The sequence below is a fragment of the Sorex araneus genome, chromosome 2 (assembly GCF_027595985.1).
Source record: "Sorex araneus isolate mSorAra2 chromosome 2, mSorAra2.pri, whole genome shotgun sequence".
NCBI lineage: Eukaryota > Metazoa > Chordata > Mammalia > Eulipotyphla > Soricidae > Sorex > Sorex araneus.
The window spans coordinates 342125869-342151934 of NC_073303.1; the positions used below are offsets into that span (position 1 = coordinate 342125869).

Genomic DNA, 26066 nt, shown 5'->3' on the forward strand with positions numbered 1-26066 from the left:
CTTTCTCGGTATAGTCAGGGCTAGCTTCTGTACTGCCACACCATGATTAATTTATTATTCATCTGGTGCCTTCCTATTAAACTTTGTCTTTAGCCTGTGAACTTCTCTTTCAGCCTCCAACAAAGGATTTCATTGCTTTAGGAATTGAGGTGTGTCTAAGTTTTTACCTGGGAGCAAAAGTGATGCAAGCATTTCTGGTGAAACCAGTGCTGGGTTTAGGGAGGGGAGGAACCACATAACAGGCCATCTGCAGCTCCCGAAGCTGCCTTCTTAGACTCTGCATGCACACAGAAGGAAGCACTGCAGTAGCTGCACCCTTGAATTTTGTCACCAGGAAATTCAGAAATAATGGCTGGGTCCCTCTTTAGAACCACGGGAGCTTTGACTATTTTATTGGTAAGTCCTTTTTTTTTCCCTAACAATTATAAACTTTCTCTTTTCTTTCTTGTTTGAAAATATATTTGATTCTCGAAACCTATCTTCTACATGTTAAAAAGAATGCAGTGTAAATAATTTTAAATGAGACTGTAAAGAGAACCTATTTCTTTCCTTTGCTGTTTTACAAATATTGTATTTTACATAGAAAAATTAATTTGAAAGTCAGAATTTAGCATGTAATTAGCGGATTAAACAACCCTGATCTCAGTTTCTTTGTCCACAACTTCTCTTTCTTCAAAGTAGTGCTTTTATTTTTCTTTCTAATACTCAAACTAAAGCACATAAAAGAGAAGCAGGCCTGTTTTCGGGGTTTACATATCTCTTAAGCATATGGCTATGAACTAAGCATGCCCAGTCTTGATACCCGACATGTTTGTGGAGTAGGCAGTTGAGTTAAAATCAAAGCAACGTTGGACTCTGTAGGCATCGTGGGGTTGTTAAGAAAATAATTTATGTTCAATCTTTATGTGAAAAACATAGCCAACAGTTTGGGGCTAAAAAAATATGATATTTTATAAGTCCTTTTCTCGGGAAGGTAATACTTTTGGTAATTAGAAATGTTTTATATGTTATCTGAAAGAGAAACAGCATCCGAAAAACTAAGTGCCAGCCTGAATGTTACAAACTGGTTTCTCCCTTAACTATGCTCTTTCAATGAAGAATAACGACAAACATGTATTAAAATATATCAAAACAAATATTTTAAAGACTCCTAATTCCCAACTCTATCAGTATTAAGCTACGGTGGTCTTAGCATCCGTTTACCTAAATTTCTCATGAAAATAAAATTAGACTTCAGAAATCTTCAAAAAAGAACTTCCAGAAACTTAAAGGTGTCCAGATTTAGAATACATCTGCCTGGGAAACCAGAGTTTCCAAGCCTTCTCTCTGAAGACACTGGTCCAGTTGAACACTGGGTCATTCTTCTTTTTGAGTCTATTCCTATTCGGAAAAGAAAACTCATCATTTTGGATATCTAATGAACGTATCTGAGGCAATAATACCAGAGATATTTGTGATGATTGTTTCATTCTCCCAACTTTCCAAATGGTAGTTTTGGTACAAAAATGTTGTTTTGGCACTCAGTCTGTTCAGTCACATAAGTGACTAACTCAGGAAGTAGGGGATGTGTAACAGGAAGTATCAGAAGAGAGCAGAGCCATGAGTCCAAGCACTAGACCCCCGAATGCCTGACAGAGGTCTTTTCACAGCTCTGACATAGAGAACATTCTCCATTACCTCTCTGGTTCTACAGTGTTTACAGGAACACTATACTGAGGGCTATGTATTCATCTTTCTTCTCCAATTCCTGTTATAATCTTTTTCTTACAGAGGATTCACAGTTGTTTAAAACCTGGACAAAACAATGTTTGAATGGGATCTCTCTATACTATAATCATCCATGTTCACAGTGATGCCTTAATGCTAGTCACGAGAAAACTAAAATAGAAGACAGTTTCCTCCTATCCTCCTAAATTTCACACGCACATATTTATACACATATAAACTTAAACAATGTGATTTTATTGATAATAAACTGAGTGCTCCCAAGATTCTCAGTCCAATACAGTAGCCACTAACCACATATGGTTATTAACCACCAGAAATGTAGTTGATCTGAATAAAATATTGTTAAGTATAAAACATACATAGCATTTTGAAAACTCCATTAAAAATACATATAAAATTATTAAATTTTATTTATAAGTTCATCGTAATTTCATATTGAAATAATATTTTGGATATATTCTACTAAAACGTTGCTAAAATTAATTTTATCTTATTTAATATTACTACTGAACTGGAGCGATAGCACAGCGGGTAGGGCATTTGCCTTGCACGCGGCTGACCCAGGTTCAATTCCTCCATCCCTCTCGGAGAGCCTGGCAAGCTACCAAGAGAATCCCACCCGCACGGCAGAGCCTGTCAAGCTACTGTGGCGTATTCGATATGCCAAAAACAGTAACAAGTTTCACAATGGAGACCTTACTGGTGCTCGCTAGAGCAAATCAATGAACAATGGGATGACAGTGACAGTGCTACAGTGCTAATATTACTACTATTCAAAAGCTTAAAATTATGTGGCTCATATTTGTGGTTCTCAGATTTCTATTGGACAGTGCTGGTTACAATGAACGCATGAAGGTCCATATCAGTCCACAGTGAGGCTCCTGAACTGGGTGAGATTTAAGCTGCCTTCCTGATGCATCTAGATGGACCACAGGGCAATAGCTTCAGTTGCCAGACTAGCACAAGCAAAGGCAAGCCCAATTATGGCATTTGTCTAAGGTCAATAGACACCTTAGTGTGGCTGGAATTGCGGAAGAGAGTCTGGACAAGCGCTGGAAAGACAGAGAGGGGCAGAGTAAAAGGTGCATTCTGTGAAGGCAAATGGAAACCTAAAAGTGGGAAGTGACTCTGTTTCAAAATAGTGTGGCGAAGAGGGAGAGGGAGTGAAAGCAACTGTTGAGCAGGAATGAACATATTTTGTTGCTGAAGGGTGAGTCTGAAAGTTGAAGATATTTTTGGAGATTTGTAATTAACTCCACCATCCTACGACCATACTAGGGTTGCTGAGAGCATTGAGATAAAGTCATAAGCTTCAGTCAATGACTATACTATTATCTAACTCCAGGCCTTGTTTTCTCAACTGTCAAATAAGAATCATCATAGACCCTTGCCTAATTGATGAGACTAATGACCAGCAATGACCCAAGCTAGTGTGCAAAACAAGTTTCCCAAAAAATATAAACTTCTGGTGGGGAATGTGCACCGGTGGAGGTGTGGGTGTTTGATCATTGTGAGATTGTAACCAAACATGAAAGCTTGTAACTATCTCACGGTGATTCAATAAAATAAAATTTAAAAAAAAGAAAAATATAAACTTCTCTGTGAGACTAATTGTTTTCATTTGTAATGTTTTATTCATGAGATAAATCTTCATAATTTTCTACCTAGTATTTTATATAACAGCCAACGGTAATTCTGATAAGTCAGGAGAGGACTTACATTTATCTTGAGCAAAATAACACATCACAAAAAAAGATGTAATATTTTCTGAATACTGACAATAAAAATATATTTTGAATGAACATATTAATAAGTACTGGAAAATATTGTCTTTTCAGACTTGGAGTTTTAGACAAATATTTTAATCTTCAGTCATCTATATTGCTTACATGGGAGGAAGGAACACCTCTTTATTACTAAGGGAAAATGTAATAATACCAGTTTCAGGAACTCACTGACTCACTTCACACCATACAAAGTAAATACTTTGGGGATTTGTGGTTCAAAAGGCTTTTCTTCAGATATTTAACCATATGAAAGCAATGCTTATCTTCTAGTAAGACCACTGTTCAGTATTTTGTAGTCCACAAATTCTTACATACAATTTTTCTTATAAAAAAATCTTATTAGTGTCTGGGAAATAGCTCTTTACTTTCGTGTTACTACATTAGTGAGTAAAAATTACCCACTAAAAAATACCAATAAAGATGTTTCGGATCAAAATATTTTAAACACAATGCCCTCTAGTGAGTAGTGGTAATGCTGGAGGAAAAACATCAAGTAATTTTAAATATCAAGTTCTGACTAGAATATGTTCTAAGTATAGCATATCTTCAACTACAGAACAACGAAAATACAAGCTTAGGAAACAAAGTATAGGTTAAATGGCCCAAATTTTAAAGAGAAAATATTTAAGATATTATTTCTCCTCTTGATTATTGGAATAATCTTGTTTCCCATTCTAATAAATATATGAGAATAAATTTCATCCTGAATCTTTCCAAAAAATAAAAAGTTCTAAAGTCAGAAGATTCTTGCCAGTGATTCTCACCGGTCCTGCCTGACGGGCAGAAGTCGGGAAAGATGTAATTACTTCAACCAATTACCACTCCCACTTACTTAAGACCAGAAACCAGTTTTCATTTGGAGCTAGAACACTCAATGCCCATGATGTTTCTCATAAACCTCTTGGCCTTTGGCACTTCCTTTCCGGTTAAGAGTCAATCTGGTAGCCTAAGGTGAGTGATGGCTTGTTTTGGGAAGTTCATCATAAGAATATTGCACGGACAACTGGTTACTATCCATAATTACACTATGAATAACTGTATCTGCCTAATATGCACGTCTTTCTGGTAGGGCCACCAAGCAGGCAGCCAAGCTGTATAGTATACAACTCCAGGAGATTCCATCACATAAACTATATTGTGAATGGTGCCTTCCAGACTTGTACAAGATAAAGTCTACGTACTTGTACATGGGGGCATGTACAAGTTCCTGCTATTTCTTTTGTTCAAGAGTGAAAGTCAGATATGTTTTGACATGATTAGTAAGAGGTCACTTCATATAAAACTGGCTATTTCATAACTTTTTACTTAAGTTTGCAATAAAGGTGATTATCACTTATTAAAGACTTATTTTTGGTTAAAGGTCATATATGTGCTTTGCATCTATTAATTTATTTAATCCTATTAAATCCCTAAAAAGTAAATAGATATATTATCTCTACTTTATGGATTTAAAAAACTGGAAAAAAATGTTTTGATTTTTTAGCCACACCCAGCAGTGCTCAGGGCTTACTCTTGACTCCATATTCAGGGATCACTCTTGGCAGTGCTCAAAACAGCATATGAGATGGATGCCAGGAATTGAACTCAGGTCAGCTGTGTGCAAGGCAAACATACTACCTGCTGTATTGCTCTGGCCAAAAAAAAAATTGAAATATTAACCAATGTACTCAAGTTATTCAGTTTATGCATGGTGGTACTAGAATTTAAACTAAAGGCATCAGGATCTAATGTTCAATGTCCTCTTATTACATATGACTGCACCTTATACAGCATTTAAAATGAATATTCTGAAATGTCTGAAATATCTGTAGGTATTCATTTTTCTTAATATCTTTATCATGACACAGTGTTTAACTTTACAAATAATTTTTACTTTGTTTTTTATTGAAAATTACATTAAACCAAATTACATAATTTTCAAGTAATTAGCCACACATCCTTTGATCGAATTAGGAGATTTGACTCAGAAAATATGTTAATTAGAATGTCCTGATGTTTACAATCTCTAATAATATCGATATGCATATAAATATATACAGTTATGTAATCAAAGATAAAAACTAATTTTACCGAATTGTACATATGCAATAGAAAATCTATGGCTTTTAAAATTAAACATTATTTCTCATTGTTCCTGACCAACCACAAAATCATGACCATATAATACTTTTTCCTTAAAAGTTACTAATTTTTACAAAATTATGTCTAAAACGTTGAATTATCTCATTTGTTTGACTTATAAGTTAGGAAGTGGGTATGATCCATTCTTATCCCAGTCTGGAGATGAGCAATATGGGCATAGCCTGAACCACTGGGTAGCTCTCTAGATCTAATGCAAAGTCAGTTGCTCTGTGTGTCCCCACTGCAAAACTGAAGCAGCTCTAAACAAAGTTCTAGCTAACTTAGGTAAAATAGTAGTTGTTACTACATGTGGTTTTTTTTCACACCCATATTCTCAAACTGTCCTGTGTATCTACCATCTTAAGTGTACATATTAAGGATATTATTACATACATTTTAATTATCAAGTAGGATATGCATATTTAATCATTTATCTGACTCATTTATTTAATTTATTGGTACACTTGATTTTTCATTAAAAAATCCAAAGTATGCCACTTCAGTTCTTTTTTTAAAAAAATTATATATAAAGGCTGGAAAGTAGTATAGCAGGTAGGTCATTTAACTTGAATGCAGTCACTCAGGATTCAATCCCAGCACTGCATATGGTTCACTAAACATCACCAAAAGTCCTAAGCACTAACATGAGAGTAATCACTGAGCACTGCTGGGTATGACCCCCAAAACAAATTGTAATAATAATAAAATGAGGATCTAGAGAGATAGTAAAATGGGTAAGCTGCTTGCCTTGCATGCAATCAAACCCAGTTGTATACTAGCACCACCCTTCATACTCCAAGCCCCACCAGGAGTAACTCCTGGGTATAAAACCAGGAATAAGACCTGATCTCCATTGGAATGAAAAAACTTTTTCTCGCACACACAGACACACACACACACAATATTCATATATATGTATGTATATATGCCTATATTCATACATATATATGTATATATATGAAGTCAAAATTATCAAATAACCAGGTAATAAAAGAGTAGGAATTCTCAAAACAAAGAATGCTCTCTATACATTGTTGATTCCAGTTGAGTCACACTCAAAGAGAGTCCTTTACTTATTTAAATTTTCAGGAAATTATTTAAATATTTATTAGATATTCAAATTAATTATATTAGCAAATAAAAATTAGTCAGATACAAGTACTAATTGACAAAAATATTAATCTAAATAATGTAAGACTATGGTTATATTTGGTGGGGCTGGAGCTTGAAGCCATATGCAGCCATGCTCACTCCTGGCAGTGTTTAGCAGACCATATACGGTGCCAGGGATCGAAACATGTCGACTGCATGCAAAGTAAGCACCTTGAGCACCTGTACTTAAACTCCTGCCCCTATGGTTCTAGCTCCAAAAATCTAAAGAATACTGTAATATTCAGAAGTATTTTTAATTATCCCATATTTCAAAAAACACAAAAATTATCACATTTCAAAATTTAAAAAAAACTTAAGGAACAAACTTATTGGTCTGATTTTAAAAGAAAGGATGGAAAAGAGTAAAGTTTTCAACAGGATAACTTCTCAATAATGCTAATTCTATGAAAAGATTGAAAAAGCAACAAACACTTGTCTGAAGTGTTCCTTCTCCGTAATTTAGGATCTACCCTTCTTGTGCTTTCCAGAAAAACAGAAATTGTATGCCTTGATGTCTGGCAGAAGAATCATCCTCTCTGGGGCTAGTACAAGCATGATTCATTTTTCCTGGATGACTCCAGTTTTCCTGTAAAGGGGCATGTCTGGCTCCTCCCTCCCTTACCTGCGCCTTAGTTCTTCTCATGAACTAAGAAAAGAATAGCACAATTACTCTGGGCTTTGCTCCTTCTAATACTGCTTAAAACTTGAAGGCCTGTCATAATGACAGAAGTGTTATTTTTCATGGACTAATTTAATCCTTTGAAATAAAGTGAGTCTTTATTAAAATTTAGAATGGGTGGGTTCTGGCATCCTAGGCCTATTATATTTACTCCTTTGGTTCAACTATAGACCAATATCTTTATTACTACACTTCAAGTCACCAGTGCAATTCTTCTTCCTTATTTTAGGAGTATCCTCAGTCTTTGGCTAGATAGAACTCTAAACTGATCTCTATATAATTTTATTTTCCACCACTACCTTTTGTTTCCTATTTATTCACACCAAATTTTGTTAGACTAGAATAGATGTGATGTATGCACTTTGGAATCATGTACTAAAGCTCAAACCTTGGATCTACTAGATCTGTATAATGGACAAAGCACTTAGATTCCCATTGTCCCAATTATTCATCCACAGTATAGGGATTATAACAATAGAATCTCTTTCAGATGCCTACTGGAAATATTAAGTGGGGCAACAATTATAAAAGTCTTTGGATAGTAAAAGACACACTCTACAATAAAAATTATTACTATTATTATTCTAGATTTTGTCTTCTTTTTAAAGTAAAATCATTTTGTTTAGGGAAATGTAAAAAACTAGAATTATGTGTTCAAGAGAGATCATGGGCTTTTCCAAAGGGGAGAGAGTCAATAGTATAGATCTCAGAACAAAATGCAGGTAAATCTCCAAATGAAGAAGACACCATTCTAGATTTTCCTTTTGGCTTAGTTTTAGTCCTTTCTTACCATGTTATCTTTGATTGCACAGTCAGTGAGTCAGCAATTGAAAAATATCTGCTAAGGGACAGGCAATGTAATATATTATATATATGCATATAAAATATATATATTACATATATATACAACTAACTCATGATAAATTCTATGGGCTAAATTGCATGGTACAGAATAAGTGTTGTACAAATTCAGAAAAGGAGATATCAGTGAAGATAGTTTTATGATGGTTTTTGGAATTTAAATTGATCTGGAAGGATGAGTAATATTCAAGTGAGTGAAGGAGAAAGAATTTTACACCAGGTAGAAAACAAGATAGAAAATAATACAGATGAAGGTTCTGTGTGCTCTTGACAAAGAAAAGACCCAAGACTTTCTGACTTTAATTTCTCCTCACCTAATTTGTTTTTCCAGATCAGTACAAGGATTAAATGAAATTTTTGCCAGTGTGTGGTGCGAAGGATCAAATACAGGGCTTCACACATGTGATGCAGGTGCTCCAGTACTGAGCTACTCCTAGCTAAGCTCAATATTTAAATTGAAAAAATATGGCAGAAACTAGCAAATATATGTCTCTGAGTGTTTGGAATAGCATTTTTTTTGGTTCTATACTCAAAACCAACTTATTTTACTCCATCCTTCCTACTCTTGTATACATCACATTTTAAAGTTGCCTTACCTTAAAATTTTAAGAAAGCAAAGCACAAATAAATAAAAATTTAAATCCCTTTTCCTATAATTGAAGCTAACTAACACAAAATTGTGTTTGAACAAATTAGGTAAGGAATGCCAGTTTGTAATCCTCTATATTTACACTTTCTGAGGGTTATCACAATGGTAGCCACCTTTGTTTCTCAAAGCAACAGATTTTGTAGCTAATAGATGTGCTTATAGAAGAACAAGTTCATAAATGTCTGTATAATACAATGGCTATCAGTCAGTTTTGCAAAGTACAATAAATTCTTCATTATCATTCTGTAGTAATATTAAAAAATCAAAAAACAATTATATTGAGAACATCTGACTTCTCTCAACTTGACTTGAGAACAAGGACTTCTCTAAATAGTTTTTAAAATTTAAAAAGCTGTAGTAAAAACAACAGAATAAAATAAGGATATGTTTATGAAATTATTTGAAGAATTCATGTTTAATTTGGCTTTGTTTACACGTCTACAGGTTGTCATAGTGGTTCATGGAGAACTGAAAATAGAGGTAAAGTATGGAAAACTTTTTGTTATCGAAATAGTCTAACTTAAAATTAATATTATTAAAATAAATATCTAATTTTAAAATATGGGAACTATAATTATTAATAGTTAAACTGTAACAATTAACCGAGTAATATTTACATATCAGCAATGTATAAATGTCATTGTTGTAATTTAGCTCATGCATCCTTTCTTCCCATATTAAGCATATGTTTTCATTAAAATGGTTCTACGTGCTGAGAAAATTATATATTGTTGGATATATAAAAGAAATATAAAATAACTGAGCACTGAAATTTAAAAAATTAACCTTAGAACAATTTTTGTTACTCAGTGTTTCATTTTTACTTAGCAAAATATAAGAACATACTGTAGAATAAAGTGCATACATAACAGTCTTAAATACCTTGAAGCAGAAAGTTCTTCAACCTAAACGTATGTAATCAATACTCAAGACAAACATTTCCACTAATCGTGGTGACTAAAATGAAATTCCCTTTTATGTAAGATAAATGAACAGCAAGAGGAAGATGAGACCGCAGTACACCAAGCCAAAAGAAGATACAAACGTGAATGGGTGAAATTTGCAAAACCCTGCAGAGAAAGAGAAGACAACTCCAAAAGAAACCCAATTGCAAAAGTAAGTCAGTAGTGTGAGTTTTTAAAATAAGTGGATTAAATAAATATAAAATTAGAAGTCAATTCCAAATAACAAAAGACAAACTGGAAAGTCAATAGAACAAATAACTTAGTGACTTCAACAAAAATATACATACAATAATAACAATAACAGAAAAAAGAGCAAGATGAAGAATGTATGGCTTCTAGAAAAATAAAAAAGACTATGGAACAATTTTAGTGTTGTCAATCTTTTACTTATATGAATAAATCTTATTTATGTGCATTGTTTAGCAAACTAAAAATATATTAGTAAGGCAATTAGAAAAATTATTTGTAGTAAACATTAAATTGGCCAGGTTTTACATTAAAACTGAGTGATGAACTATATCAGGTGATTAACTGAATCAGGTTCATTTTTCTAGTGAACCATATCAGGTTCATTTTGCTGTTTTTGCTATTTAAATGTTTTATGTTAAATAAATTATAATAGAAAATAAATCATGTTAATATACAGCTTAACTCTGACTTGACTATACAACCCCTACCCTTTATCTTTAGCTCTACCTATTAAACTGTAATTAATTTTTTTTCTAACCATATGTTTAAAAGGGGATCATTCAAAAATAACTTTGTCAATATTAAATGTACTGGACTTTTACCTATTTTATATCATCATAATGGTCACAAATAAATATTATAAGACAAATAATTCAAGTATATAGTTGTTGTCAGGAAAGAGCGATAGCACAGCCGGTAGGGCATTTGCCTTGCACACGGCCAACCCAGGTTCGATTCCTCTGTCCCTGTTGGAGAGCAAACTACCAAGAGTATCTCGCCCACATTGCAGAGCCTGGCAAGCTAGCAGTGGCCTATTCTATATCCCAAAAACAGTAACAACAAGTCTCACAATGGAGACGTTACTGGTGCCCGCTCAAGCAAATCCATGAGCAACTGGATGACAGTGATACAGTGATAGAGATCATGTCAACAGAAGCAACAGTATCTAGGATGAGCAAAGTACAGTATTAGGAAAAAAGTGAGTAAAGTGAGCAGATGATAAGAGTATGAAGTAAGTGGAGAAAGGCCTGAATAATGACTACCTTAACCTTCTGAATATTTGCGGGTCGCAGATTTCTTCCGATATCCAAGCAACCCAGAAAGTTTTCTACCGAATTTCAGGAATGGGAGCTGACCAACCCCCTCTGGGGATATTCATTGTTGACAAGAACACTGGAGAAATTAACATAACGTCCATCGTCGACCGTGAAGAGACCCCAAGCTTCCAGGTAAGATTTCAACAATCACACAAGTTCAGAAGGACTGCTCTCCTGGTTAAAGGAAAGATCAGCTCATGCACCAATCCATTAACAAATAATAACCTCCGACAAAAACCTACACTTATGTTTGTGCCCCTGAAGGAATAAGCAGGAGGATGCATGCATGAACCCTGCGGTCCACCATTCAGTTTGTACAAGCCTCACCTGGCTCCGAAACGCCAGCAGCCAGGAAGGGGCAACCTGCTCAACTGGTCTGCACAGGGTGGGATTTTCTTCTTTCTCAATTTACATTATTTTTCCTCCTTGCAGAAAAGTTCTATACTTGCCAACAGATGCTCTGTTTCGACAGGTTTCGAAGTATGCAAACAACATTTAGAGAGTAATAATATTTCCCTTCTTTTCCTAGATCACATGTCATGCTGAAAATTTCCAAGGGCAAGCTGTAGAAAGACCACTTATACTAACAGTCAAAATTTTAGATGTCAATGACAATCCTCCAGTATTTTCCCAAAGAGTATTCATGGGTGAAGTTGAAGAAAACAGTGCCACAAGTAAGTCTTTACATACCACTTTTAATTTTTTTTCAAATACAAATATCACAATAGTACATCTTTTTTGTTCTGTTTGAAGGCCACACCTGGCCAGGCTCAGGGCTTACTCCTGGCTCTTCATACAGGAATTACTCCTGGTGATGCTCCATGCCCTATCCACTGTACTACCTCTCCTGTCCCAGCACATCATTTTTAAAGACTAGTTTATTTAGTCTAATCAGTGGATTTGCATTTTTAAAAAATCATTGATCTGGATCTTCCTTTATAATAATAGTTAAGCTAGTTATCACAGCCATTTTGTGTTTAGTTAGTGGTCCTACTAGCAAATCAGTTTGTCTTTTTCTACATATACAATTCACCAGAATATTCAGCACTAACAAAATTAAAGAGGTGATTTCAGATTTCAGATAGCCTGGATGCATTCACTAGGCATTTTATATTATATGGGACAGAAATACATTCCCATTACTTAGTTGATCTAGTTCACTGTCACTGTCATCCCGTTGCTCATTGATTTGCTGGAGTGGGCACCAGTAACGTCTCTCATTCGGAGACTTATTGTTATTGTTTTTGGCATATCCAATACACACGGGTAGCTTGCCAGGCTCTGCTGAGTGGGCTCTATACTCTCGGTAGCTTGCCGGGCTCTCCGAGAGGGAGTTGATCTAGTTGTAAAGGGAAAAGTATTAAACTACTCATCTTTATGGAAAGAAAAAAAATAATCTCAGTCTCAATATGATCAAGATTTAAGGAGAACCAGGGTCTAGAGCAATAGCATAGCGGTAGAGCGTTTGCCTTAGACATGACTGACCAGGGTTCAATCTCCACATCAGTGCACTGCCATAAGTAATTCTTAAGTGCAGAGCTAAAAGTACCCCCTGAGCATCACCAGGTATGGACAAAAAAAAAAAAAACAGCCAACAAACAAGATTTTAAAAGAACCAAAGGACTTTATAGAAGGTAACATGATTCTACCTGATTGAGAGAGAATGTCACTGTCATCCCATTGCTCATCGATTTGTTCTTGTGGGCACCAGTAACGTCTCCATCATGAGACTTTGTTACTGGTTTTTGGCATATCAAATATGCCACGGGTAGCTTGCCAGGCTCTACCATGCAGACAAGATACTCTCGGTAACTTGCCGGGCTCTCCAAGAGGGGCAGAGGAATCGAACCCGGGTTGGCCACGTGCAAGGCAAACACCCTACCGCTGTGCTATTGCTCCATCCCCATTGAGAGAGACAGTAAGATAAATTTCTAGTGACTTGACTTTTTTTTAGCATATATTTTTTTAATTTTTTCTCCCAGTTTTTTTTTCTTTTTGGTTTTTAGGCCAAACCTGATGGTGCTCAGGGCTTACTCCTGGCTCTGTGCTCAGGAACCACCTCTGCCTGGTAGGCTCAGGGAATCATATTGTGTGTTGGGAATCAACCCACATTGGCCATGTGCAAGGCAAATGACCTACTCTCTGTAATATCACTACAGCCCCAACACAAAGATAGTTTTTTAAAAAAAATCAAAATCTTTAAAAACAACTATGAAATTGTGCTGAATGTGAACATATTAACCTTTGCCTAGTCTTGAATTAACTTCTTCCATATTCTTAGACACACTGGTGATGATCCTAAATGCCACAGATGCTGATGAACCAAACCATTTGAATTCTAAGATTGCCTTCAAAATCATCTCTCAGGAGCCTTCAGCCACACCCATGTTCCTCATAAGCAGACACACTGGAGAAGTCCATACTTTGACCAGTTCTCTTGATCGAGAGGTAAAGCAAGCCTTTTGGGAACATTAAATAATAAAGGATTTAATTGTAAGAAGCTAAGAGCTGATTCTGCTTTTGCATAAGAGTGAAAGATAAAGAAAATGAGGTTCCCAATACTCAGTGTGGACAAAGAAAATTTTTTGCATTCTAGTGTGATAGATGAGGTCTTGAATTCTAAGCCTGTTAGCATTGTCTTGAGTTGTGGTCTTAATTCTGAGGCTGGTAGGAATATGTGCTAGACACCTGCACAATCATTTGTGCCTTGAAACAGCAAGCATTAGCAATAGAAATGGAAATTAAAGTGAGAGAATAATAGAAAGTATTTGCATAAAAGAAAGCAATGCCACTGATTCTTAAAAGTGCTCTAAATGCACTTTCTAGAAATTTTCAATTTGGAATATAGCCTTTTCTGATGTTACAAATTTTCTCCCACCGTATTTAATTTTACACCACTTTTATGATGTGCAAGAATCCCCTTTCTGTCTTTTCTGCATTGGCACCACAAATACCATCACCACAAATACCATCGCCAGCAACCTCAACATCATCACATATGCTATGTGTGACTCCCTAATATTTATATACAAGTGATTTCCCAAATGACAGACAAGTGACATGAATAAGTGAGTCTCCATTACAACCACTGCATCGGATTTCTCAACTGATTTTGCTCTAAACGCATTTTTTTGGACATGAAAAGCATATTAAAAAAGCAAAATTTTTCTAGTCCATTAGATACTTCTAACTATCCACAGCCCTACACAACCTCTTCTTGCAAGACAAGAAGAGGTTGTGTAGGGCTGTGGATAGTTATATTATCCTTCCAAAGCATGAACCAGAACTTGAATGTTTTCACCCTTTTCCTATAGGAAGGAAGCAGCTGCTATTCATATTCTTGGCACTCGAGATTAACCATCTTCTTTGTTTCTCCAAATTTAGCAAATTAGCAGCTATCATCTGGTTGTGAGTGGTGCTGATAGAGATGGCGAGGGGTTATCAAGTCAATGTGAATGCAGTATTAAAGTGAAAGACGTCAATGATAATTTCCCAGTGTTCAAAGAATCACAGGTAATTTCTTTTACTCTTTGAGAATAACTACATTTGAGAATAACTACATTTTTAAGTTATACATTGTCATTTTATTCTTTTAGATCAATTATTTTTGTTTGTTTTTAATGTTAATTTTTTTATTTTAATGAATCATTGTGAGATACATTTACAGACTTGCAGACTTTCATGATTGTGTTTCAGTCAAACAATGTTCAAGTAAGTACCTATCCCTCCACCAGTGCCCATTCTCCACCCCCAATGTTCCCAGTATCCCTCCCTCCACCCCCACCCCTTGCCACCTCCTGCCTCTGTAGCAGGCACAATCCCTCTTACTCTCTCTTTTGAGTGCTATGGTTTGCAATACAGGTAACAAGCAGCCATCATGTTTAGTCCATAATCTATTTTCAACACGCATCTACTATCCCGAGTGATCCCTCCAACCATCATTTATTTAGTTACATTTCCATTTTAATTTAGCATTTGTTTTCAACCTTTTATTTACATTCCATGAACTTTTTTCAAAAATTTTTCTAGAAAATATAAGACTTTAATGATCATCAAGGAGTCAATACATAATTTGAGAATAAATATGAATATTATTCCTTGTCAGTGTCATCCCTTTTTGTAAAATACGATGTTGGGCCTTAAGGTGTTTTTTCTCAATACTGGATCATCTTACACATCTGTGGTATATTAAGAATCAAAACAAGGGAACAGTCTGTATAGAAAATTCACTAACTTGACCTTAGATTACAAAACTCAGATCATTAAGCTGTGGGGAAAGGGAGAGGAGACAGAAAAGAAAAATGAAAACTGATATAAAGATATTGGGGAGAATCCTGGACATTTGGTGATTCAGTAACTTTGTATATCAAAACCATTAGCATTAACACTATTACAAAAACTACCCAAAAGCTACAGTAATTTTATTTATTATTTAATTTTATTTATTATAATTTATTACAGGAATTTAATTTACCGGTTACAGTAAATTAAATTCTGTTTTTGTCCTTTTTAGTATTTTGCACGTATTGAGGAAAATACTTTAAATTCCGAGTTGCTTCGATTTCAAGTAACAGATTGGGATGAAGAATTCACAGATAATTGGCTTGCAGAATACTTCTTTACCTCTGGAAATGAAGGGAATTGGTTTGAGATTCAAACTGACCCCAGAACGAATGAAGGCATCCTGAGGGTGGTGAAGGTAAGGTTTGATATTTCTAAATTAACCTATCATTTCTACAAGTAAAATTTACTAATAATATCACTTTATTCTAGAAAACACATAAAATAGGAGCTGTTTATTTTTTAAAAGCATCAGTTTTATTTCCTAAAAACAACCTTGTTTGTTATTAGGAGACAGGGGAGCAGGTAAGAACCAAACCCAGAGCTTCAAACCTGTGAAGCATCACTCGACCATTGATCTACCTTCTTGTCAGAACAGTTTTTCTTAACATTTTGATATTTTCCGTCCAAGCTACATACTCCCTTTAGTAAGCACCTGCACATTAATAGTACACATATGCTTAGAGGTGTTACTGCTTTAAACACAAGAAAGAAATAAACACACTTCTTAACTTATTTATTTTCTACAACTGAATGAAAGATAAAAGCATACTTTTATCTTCCTTCGAATTGTGTGGCTTTTGAATTTATCATCTTGTTTTAAATGAATTCACTACATCCTCAAAAAAAAACATTTAAATATTTTGTGTCTGAGTAAATGATTTACTCCTATTTAGCATGTTTGGCTACAGCAGACACCCCACCATAACCACCATCTGAAATGACATAAGGAGATTTCTGCCTGAATATTACAAAGACCAGACAAAATAACCATGATCGAGGGACATTCCTTGGCAAAAAAAAAAACATGAAACTATCTATGAATGAGTTCTTTAATTTTCTGAGTATAGTGCCATGATAGATCCATACTATTTCCTTAATCAAGGAGACTATTGGTATCTTTAATAAATTGTGCAAGCAGCTCCTTACTGCTCTTCAGAAAAAAATTTAAAAGTCATCCTTAAAACAAGAACTTTGTTATAAACTCTAACAATATTGGTATGCAAAATTCCCTCTCTCCTCTATTGGTGCCATACAATTGCCCAAACTAGGAATCTGGGTCGTATCCTTAAATCATGGTATTTACTCACAACATAGAGCCAGAAATCAAGGTCTGCCCTAGAAATAGTCCTTATAATTTAGCCGTGCTCTTCTTTTTTATAAGCTATACTAAAACCTTGCCTGGTCTCCCTGGACCTGAAAAACAAGTCTGCATAACTCACCCAGCACCAAAGGGTATGACCCTGGAAAAACAGAAGTCTCTACCTCCTATTTCAACTTTCCTTTGAGCCTCTACCCCAGCCCGCTGCCATGGTTTGCCTAAAACCAATTTAAAACAATATCCTTCTCAACACCTTTTACTTGCTCTTATTAAATCTTGTTTAAGTCAAGTCATTGTGAAAGTGGAAATTATTGGTCCTGTGGGTAAGCATAGGAAGCAATTCTTAAAGGTCCCTTAAGTGACTCTTAATATGCTTTGGGGGTTTATGACCACCTGCTGACCTTTAAGAGGCCATTCATCTTTCTCAAAATATAGGTTCCAGTGTGAAATAGCATGATATCTCATATACTTGCCTTGTATGCTGCCAAATACATGCACACATATATGGTCCCTAAAGTGACCGTGGATGATTTCTGAGCACAGAGAGAAGAGTAAGCCCTGAGTACTGCTGCGCTTAAGCCCCAAAACAAAACAAAACAAAAACAAAATTTTATACAGTAAATTCTCATTTAATATTGTCAATAGAGTATAAGAAATTGATTTGGAAATGACTAAGCAAAATGGCTAGAAAAGTAGATCCTCAAATAGCCTCACTTTGTTCAAAGAAAGTCAGGAATTTTTATCATTAACATTGTGAGAAAATGGCATTAAGCAAAATGAAGTTCTTCAAAGACCTACTGTACCAGGCCATTTCCATCTGTAGTTAATCCACTTCTCATCATCCTTCTGTAACTCTGGACATTAGCAAGTACTTTTCCAGACTCAGCCTCAGTAATTTCTCCTCATCTTTAAATATGTCCTTCACATAAAACTTCTTGGAAGTCTTCCCTAACACTCCAAAGTAGAAATAGCTACTGATTTCTGCACGTAGACCCTATAATCTTTGTCATTAAGCTCTTGCATTACAGTCACCTACTCATGTCTTCTTTTTCTCTCCTCGGAAAATTGCCCACAAAAAAGTCATTGCGAAGTTAAAAGTCAAATTCAAATTTCTTATCCTAATTATTTTAATAGAACAAATATAAGCAAAATGAGTATTCCCTTAGGTCATGATCCTCAAAAACTTTCCCAGAAAAGGGATAAAATATCCTGGGATTCCCCGGGTGCTTTGGCCATCTCAATTAAAGAAAAAAATAATTATATATGGTCATCAGACAAGACCATCTGAAATGGTTCCACAGGAAGTGACAAATCAAATAGAAGTCCATTTGCCAAGAAAATTAACTAAATTTTCCTTTGCCTGTAAAAATTTTTGAAGTCAGGAAAGACATTATTGTGCATGAATCCAATGACTATTGTATGAATAACAGTAAGCCCAGTTACTGTTTATGCTCCTTGATTTTTCAGTCTTCACAGCAATCTAATGAGGAAAGATTTAGTTTTCTTTCCTAAAGTAGAAAATTGAGAATCAAGGATAATAAATATTGTGTCAAAATAGCTATTAAAAAATGTAACCAGGATTCAAACCACATGATCACAGCAAATGTGGGATTCTTCTTACAGTCCCTCTATGCCCAAACTATAATGCTTTTTTTGCTAGACCGAAAATTTACTCTATTTATAAGCATATTTTGCTTAACAAACTGAAATTTTACCAGATAATAATCCTAAAGGTTTCTTTTAACATTATAGTGTTTTTGAAGCACTTTTACTATATGAATACAAAATGATCATTCAGAGCTAGAACAAAGAATTTTCTAGTCCTCTTATGGGTTTTTCCAGAACATATTTATTTGATACTTTTTTCTAATTTTTAATTTTATTCTAGGCTCTAGATTATGAACAGCTACAAAAACTACAACTCGGTATTGCAGTCAAAAACAAAGCTGAATTTCACCATTCAGTAATCTCTCAATATCGAGTCCACTCCACTCCTGTCACAATTCAAGTAATCAATGTAAAGGAAGGTATTAAATTTAATCCACCTTACAAGACATTTACAGTCCAGAAAGGTATAAGCAGTAAAAAACTGATGAATTATATCCTGGGAATGTATCAAGCCTTTGATGAAGACACTGGCAAAGCTTCTTCATCTGTCAGGTGAGATAATCTTTTAAAATGTTTTGGTATTCCTTGATGTATTTTTTATCTCTAGGACAGTTTATCTATAGGACCTAAACTAATGTATGCCAGTAAGACAAAGACAAAGTGGTCAAATCAAGGATAACTCAACATAGCTAAGTTGTAAAGCACTAAGATAGCATATCATAACATTATAAGGAACAAAGATGACATGGCATAAATTGAATTAGAAATTAAGAAAAAATGACTTTTTAGCCTACCTAGAGAAATAACAAAAAAAATACATGAAAAGTGCTCACTTCAGCAGCACATATACTAAAGTTGGAACGATACAGAGAAGATTAGCATGGCCCCTGCTCAAGGATGACACACAAATTCATGAAGCGTTCCATATTTTTTCGCACTCATCTGTGGAATATAAAGTAGCAGAATGGGAGACTAACACCCAAGAGTAGTAGAGATAAGAATCAGGAGGTCTGCCCCACAGCTTGGAAACTGGCCTCACATGCTGGGGGAAAAGGCAGCTCAGATAGAGAAGGGAACACCAAGGAGAGGATGTTGGGAGGACCCATTCAGATTGAAATATGCGTGCAGTGCCGACAGTAGACTATAGACTGAACATGATGGCCACTCAATACCTCTATTGCAAACTACAACGCCCAATAGGAAAGAGAACAAAAGGGAATGCCCTGCCGAAGAGACAGGGTGGAGTGGTGGGGGTTGGGGTGGGAGTGGTGGGAGGGATACTGGGAACATTGGTGAAGGAGAATGGGCACTGGTGGAGGGATGTAATCGATCACTGTCTGAATGAAATGCAAGCATGAAAGTTCATAAGTTTGTAACTGTATGATTGTGATTCACTAATAAAAATTTTTTTAAAAAATACTCAAAGTTTTACATGAACTCTTAAAAAAGTTTTCCACCAGAAAGCCATGGTACAATTGGAGACAATGGCTTATAAAAAGACATACATGCTTAAAATCTAAGAGCATATTGCAAGGTAGTTTATTTGGCATAAAGAGTTAATTACTGCATAAATCAGGAAATGGAAAATCAGTGACTAATATATTTTTGAGAATTATGAAATACTGCTTGTGTGTGAAATTTTTTTTACCTTCTGCTACTTATAAACGTATATGTCAATACATTAATTATATGTACATTGAACATGAAGATTCATTTTTATTAAATGACAGTCCATATTTGAAAAATAGAATAATGTTTTTTCTATTGTAAAACAGATATGTCATGGGACGTAATGATGGTGGTTTTCTAACTATTGATCCAAAAACTGCTCAAATCAAATTTATCAAAAACATCGATCGAGATTCTACTTTCATAGTTAACAAGACAATCACAGCCGAGGTTCTAGCCATCGATGGTAAGAAATATATTTCAATCATTTTAAGAGAAGTGTAAAAGCAGTTGAGATTTCTTTATGAACGTATGAATATAATTTTTCAACATATTATACATTATCTTAGGGACCCTGGGGAAAGGTCTGAAGCAACTTAAACCAGATGACTAAAGAGCCCTACTTCTCGGCAGAGTTTATAGTCTGAATACATTCTGAATACATTCAATCCCTCAGATTTGTTATGATTAGCAAAGGGATATTTTAGACATGTAGAAATTTCTGAATTTAAAAAGACAGCTAAAATGGAAGAAGTTTTGTCACTTAGACCACATGTACCATATAAAAATCTTCTGAAATTTCTTAAATAATATTTATTGAACATATGAGTTTTCCAGTTATAAAGTTAATTTATGTCCAAGTCTATTAAATAATAAACAAAGGAATAAACACCAAATAAATCATATAACATTTTTTGAAAGGTAAACACCACTAAAAGAAAACAACAGGAATGACTCATTATCTCATTGCTGGGGAACTTGTATTTTGTTTTTGCATGCCAACATTAGTTTTCTTCTGTAATAAACTTTTATATTCAGGTAATAAAAATTTCCACAGCTCATTCCAAACACTTTGCTCCAAGAATTATAAATATTCACTCGGTAGCACTGTAGCACTGTTATCCTGTTGTTCATCGATTTACTGAAGCAGGCACCAGTAACGTCTCAATTTTGAGACTTGTTACTGTTTTTGGCATATTGAATACGCCACAGGTACCTTGCCAGACTCTGCCATGTGGGTGGGATACTCTCGGTAGCTTGCTGGCCTCTCTGAGAGGGGCGGAGGAATCCGAGTTGGCTGTGTGCAAGGCAAACATCCTAACAGCATTTAAAAAAAAAATCTTACAAAAATGTTCCGCACAACAGGTTCAGAATTATTTAAGACAATTGTCTGTACAATTTAAGACAACAACTATTTTTATGTCAATTTCATTTGTAATCAGTAAATGTATCATTTTAGAGGGTCTTGGTTCCAAGAAAGATCAAATTAATGCCCAGTGCCTCTTTAGAAACATCAGATTAGCTGATAAGATTTAAATTTCCTTTTTACAAGTTGCAAAAACCAAATGAATCATTTTACTTGTAAGAAAACAAATACAGGGGGCTGAAGTGATAGCACAGTGAGTAGGACGTTTGCCTTGCACTCGGCCAACCGGGGTTCGATTCCCAGCATCCCATCTGGTCCTCCGAGCACCGTCAGAAGTAATTCCTGAGTGCATGAGTCAGGAGTAACCCCTGTGCATCGCTGGGTATGACCCAAGAAGCAAAAAACAGAAAAAAAGAAAACAAATACAGGACCAGAGAGATCAGAGAGATGGCTCAAAACTGGAGCACATACCTCGCCTGCAGGAGGCCCAGGGTCGAACTGCAATCCCACAAGATCCCCTGAGCACTATCAGGGTGACCTCCATGCCTCAAGGCAATTGTAGCCCCTGAGCAAGTGTGGTCCCAAAGTAAACATAATTACATATGCAGCAATGAAATTAATAAGGTTTTTGTGTATGACATGTTCTATATATTTCTTTAACTCTAAAATGTTATTTTTACAGAGAACACGGGTAGAACTTCCACAGGCACGATTTATGTTAAAGTACCTGGTTTCAGTGAAAATTGCCCAACAATTTTCTTTGAAAAAGAAGCAATCTGTAGTTCATCTCCTTCGGTGATTGTCTCAACAAAAGTACAGGACAGAGACAAATACACCGGCCCCTACACATTCTCACTGGAGGAGCAGCCTGTAAAGCTGCCAGTGGTATGGAGTATCACGACACTCAATGGTGAGGAATAGTAACATTGTTTCTGTAAATGAAAGTTGATATTTCTCTGTATTTCCACCAGGGTTAAAAAAACAAAAAAGCTAATCTATGAGCAGATCCTTTCTAAGAAGAATTAGAAAAAACTGATTTGTAGTAAAAGTGAACTGGTCTTAAGTATTTCTTCTCTCTTCAGATAAAAGAATGGTGTAACATTACCACTATTTAATATTTTGTCATGGGACTGCCATTTTAAAACACTTTGTTTTCACTTCCATGGAACCTAATCATATCAATCAGGCATTTATTAAATAAAAATGTTCAAGTCCTAAATACACTAACTTCTTAATAAGGCAATTTATAAGCAGACATAAAAAAAATCTGGAGCCGTCAGCCTGTTTAAGGTTCACAGGAAGGACTGCTAGTTAGATAATTTGAGGACATGCTGGACTGAAAATTATAAACCCATTAAATGGGAAGAAGATCAATCTCATACTTCTTTTCCCCTAACACTTATCATACTAACTGCTACATTTCCTATATCTTGTAGTAGTCATGTAGCTGTGGAAATTAAATTCAATATAAATCTTGTCCCTTTCTGGGTTTTCTGGGGAGAGTCATATACAGTGGCTTCCTGAGTGCAGCCCATTCCAGTGCTCAAGGGGATATGAGGTGCCAGAAATCAAACCCAGGGCCTTACATGCAATACATGTTTTCTACCAGTTCAATCAGATCCTCAGTCCCCCTTTCTACATTTTATAGGGACCATCAGCCCACTTGAAATTCCTTGCAGATTCACTTTTCTCAAGTGTTTTTCTAAACCAATCTTGTTTATTTTCATGAATGTACTCAAAGGTACTCTTAGTCATGGGTATTAGTCATTGCTTGAGTCACCACTCCCTAGCCTTCTTTCCTAGGGCCTTGCTGATACTAATGTAAGACTCTAGCTCTGAACTGTGCAGGTAGCAGTTAGCATCAAGCGGGTTTTTCAGACACAACACTAGTGAAGAGATTGCAAAGGAAATATGAGAGAGAGACAGAGACAGAGAGAGACAGAGGGAATCTGGTATTAGATACACATACACCTGTTTGGGAGATTCTGGGCAAGCCAATTATTGCACTATAAGGTCCTAAAGTAATAGTAGTTAGGTTGGGTTTAACCCAGTGAACAGTGTCAAAGAACAAGTTGGTGTCAGAAACTATTTATGTAGCACAACCTTGTAACTTATGAGAGATGCTGGCTATCCACTTAGAAAGAGGTAATGAAAAATGGAAAATCATCAATGTTCATGATTCAAGTAGGATTTACCATAGACAAGACCTACAACTAGCATTTGGTTCTCAGGCTAAAGAATGACAAGAGTAGGGGAGGTTGCAGCAGCCAAAGCAGACACTTAGCCTCGGCAAGAGAGCACAAAAACATGGAAGTGGGGAAAGGCATACACTCAGAAAACCACATGCAAGAGACCAGGGGTTAGTATAGAAACACCAGAGAGTAGTTAAACCCCAGGAGAGGGTGTAGGAGGCTAGTCGTTTAAATAATGCCAACTTTCCACCAGCTTTTAGGTAGGTGTGGGGCAGAGAGATTAAAGTAGAATGTTTTTCATGGAGAAGAATAATGAACACATCCACTACAAAGATAGGCTATAGAAAGTGAAACAGGTTTACCCAACCAAACCTTTCTAGCTCTCATAACTGTCCAAATCTTACCCAGGTTAAGCTCCGTCATTTGTGATAGCATGTGTATGGTCATTCAAGTTGTACTGAACAAAAACAGTTTTAAGAGTCAAAAACATCTTGTCCTACTGTTAATTCATATGATTGTTTCTCTACAGCTACTTCCGCATTAATAAGAGCCCAGCAACAGATATCTCCTGGAAGCTACAAAATCCCCCTTGTAGTTACGGACAGTCAGGGCCAGTTGTGTGACATGCCTGAGACCTTGAGCCTGGAAGTCTGCCAATGTGATGACAGGGACATCTGTGGCACTACTTATCCAAAAGAACGTGAACCCTTATATGAAAAGAAGTCCTGGGTAGGACTGGGGCCTGCTGCCATTGGCCTGATATTTCTTGGTCTTTTGATGTTGCTGTGTGAGTATATCAGAGCTTTGTTCTGTTTTTGATGGGCTATAAGCTTTCACAAAGGTTTTCATATTGCACAGGCAGTTCATCTCTGCAAGGCACAAAGAAGAATGGATTTTATAGTGACCATTATATAGTGATTATTCTCTAATTGGTTTACAGGCTAATCTATCAGCATACAATGATAGATTAAATCCTTCCCACACATTTAAGAGAATCATAGAATTAAGGATAGCATTAAATTTAAAATGTCTTTAGGGGCTGGAGCAATAGCACAGTGGGTAGGGCGTTTGCCTTGCACGCGACCAACCCGGGTTCGATTCCCAGCATCCCCATATGGTCCCCTGAGCACCGCCAGGAGTAATTCCTGAGTGCACGAGCCAGGAGTAACCCCTTTGCATTGCCGGGTGTGACCCCCCCCCAAAAAAAAGTCTTTAGAAGTTTTAAGTATATGTGATATGCTTATTAACAGACGGATCATTATTACTTTTCAATAAGCAATTCTTTTAAAGTATCATTAGTAAAATAATACTATATTAATTTTGAGGACATACATTATGTCCAATAATATTTTTTATATACAGTTGACTAATTTTTTCTTACTTCATGTAGGACTTACCTAATTTCCATAACTAATGTAGCCTATCCTAGCAAATTAGCAAATAATCATTAAATTCACTACTGCCCTTCACATTAACTCATAGAATCTTAAAATAATATAACTCATTTTATGGATAAGTTAGAGATTATAAGTAAGATAAAACTATCTCACTGACCCAGATATCAAGGATGGAGCCAAAATTCAAACCGAAAACTTAAAAAAAAAGTAGTTATATTTCCAGCAACTGTGCTTTTAAATTTCCTTTTAAATTTCCTTTCCATGCTGCCTCTAAATGAACAAAGTTCAAATATTAGGATTTTGGCGACCTTGCCAGATGGATGTGAGGCCACTCATTATCAAGAAACTGTAGAAAACACTTAAAAAAAGATAATTTATGTCTATTAGTAGAAAAATTATATTTTTTGTAAATATGTAATTGACAAGCACAGAGAGAATGAAAATTACCTTGGTGGCAAGAACTCTCCATATCAGGGATTCTTAAGTCAAGTGTAAGAGTAAATAGTCACATAGTAGATCATCAGTCCAGCTGAGAGAGGTTGCTTGCTAATAACTGTTTACTAAGAATAATTAGATACTGGATTACTGGAACATTATCTTACCCACCAGGAATCTTGAGCATCCAGTTGTGTTTGCCCAATAGACTATCATAGCCTTGACATGTGCAAATAAAGGCAATAATGCTGTTACGGAAAATTATTGAGAAATCAACTACCTTTCACCAAAAGCACCTATTTTGAGACAACAGTTTATGTATGAGAATGATGATTCTATCTCCTTAGGTTTTAAATTATATGTTTAGTATGCTCAGTTTACTACATTTTAAAGACACTAATTTTTTGTTTCTAGTAAGAATGTTCCATAGTCTTGGCAATACTGTATTTTCTTTGCATTGTTTCTGGTAACTGTCATGCCAATCATTTCCTAGTGATGCAAATGTTCTATTTTTGTTTTTGTTTTTGTTTTTGTTTTTTAACAGTGGTGCCCCTTTTGCTGCTGACCTGTGACTGTGGGACAAAGCCTATTGGGGGAGGGATAGGTGGATTTGTCCCAGTTCCTGACGGTTCTGAAGGAACAATTCATCAGTGGGGAATTGAAGGGGCCCAACCTGAAGACAAGGTAAGAATCAAGTTTTTAAACATTTATTTCAATTATGTTGAGGAA

The 26066-nt window shown here is 35.6% G+C and overlaps 1 protein-coding gene and 1 non-coding gene across 2 annotated transcripts in view; both read left to right on the forward strand.

The window, feature by feature from the left end:
- The first annotated feature begins 293 nt into the window (after window positions 1-293).
- DSG3 (desmoglein 3) overlaps window positions 294-26066 on the forward strand; it is a 31327-nt gene continuing 5554 nt past the window's right edge. The window contains exons 1-13 of the mRNA XM_004606040.2: window positions 294-396; window positions 9422-9457; window positions 9962-10093; window positions 11205-11360; window positions 11758-11902; window positions 13510-13676; window positions 14613-14741; window positions 15742-15927; window positions 18779-19050; window positions 20274-20413; window positions 21996-22223; window positions 24035-24292; window positions 25882-26021. Coding sequence (XP_004606097.2) covers window positions 349-396; window positions 9422-9457; window positions 9962-10093; window positions 11205-11360; window positions 11758-11902; window positions 13510-13676; window positions 14613-14741; window positions 15742-15927; window positions 18779-19050; window positions 20274-20413; window positions 21996-22223; window positions 24035-24292; window positions 25882-26021 — 2037 coding nt within the window. The 5' untranslated portion in view covers window positions 294-348. The remainder of the gene's footprint in view (window positions 397-9421; window positions 9458-9961; window positions 10094-11204; window positions 11361-11757; window positions 11903-13509; window positions 13677-14612; window positions 14742-15741; window positions 15928-18778; window positions 19051-20273; window positions 20414-21995; window positions 22224-24034; window positions 24293-25881; window positions 26022-26066) is intronic.
- LOC129402783 (U6 spliceosomal RNA) lies at window positions 19324-19430 on the forward strand. Its single transcript, XR_008628826.1, has one exon. It is a non-coding gene; the product is annotated as a U6 spliceosomal RNA (small nuclear RNA).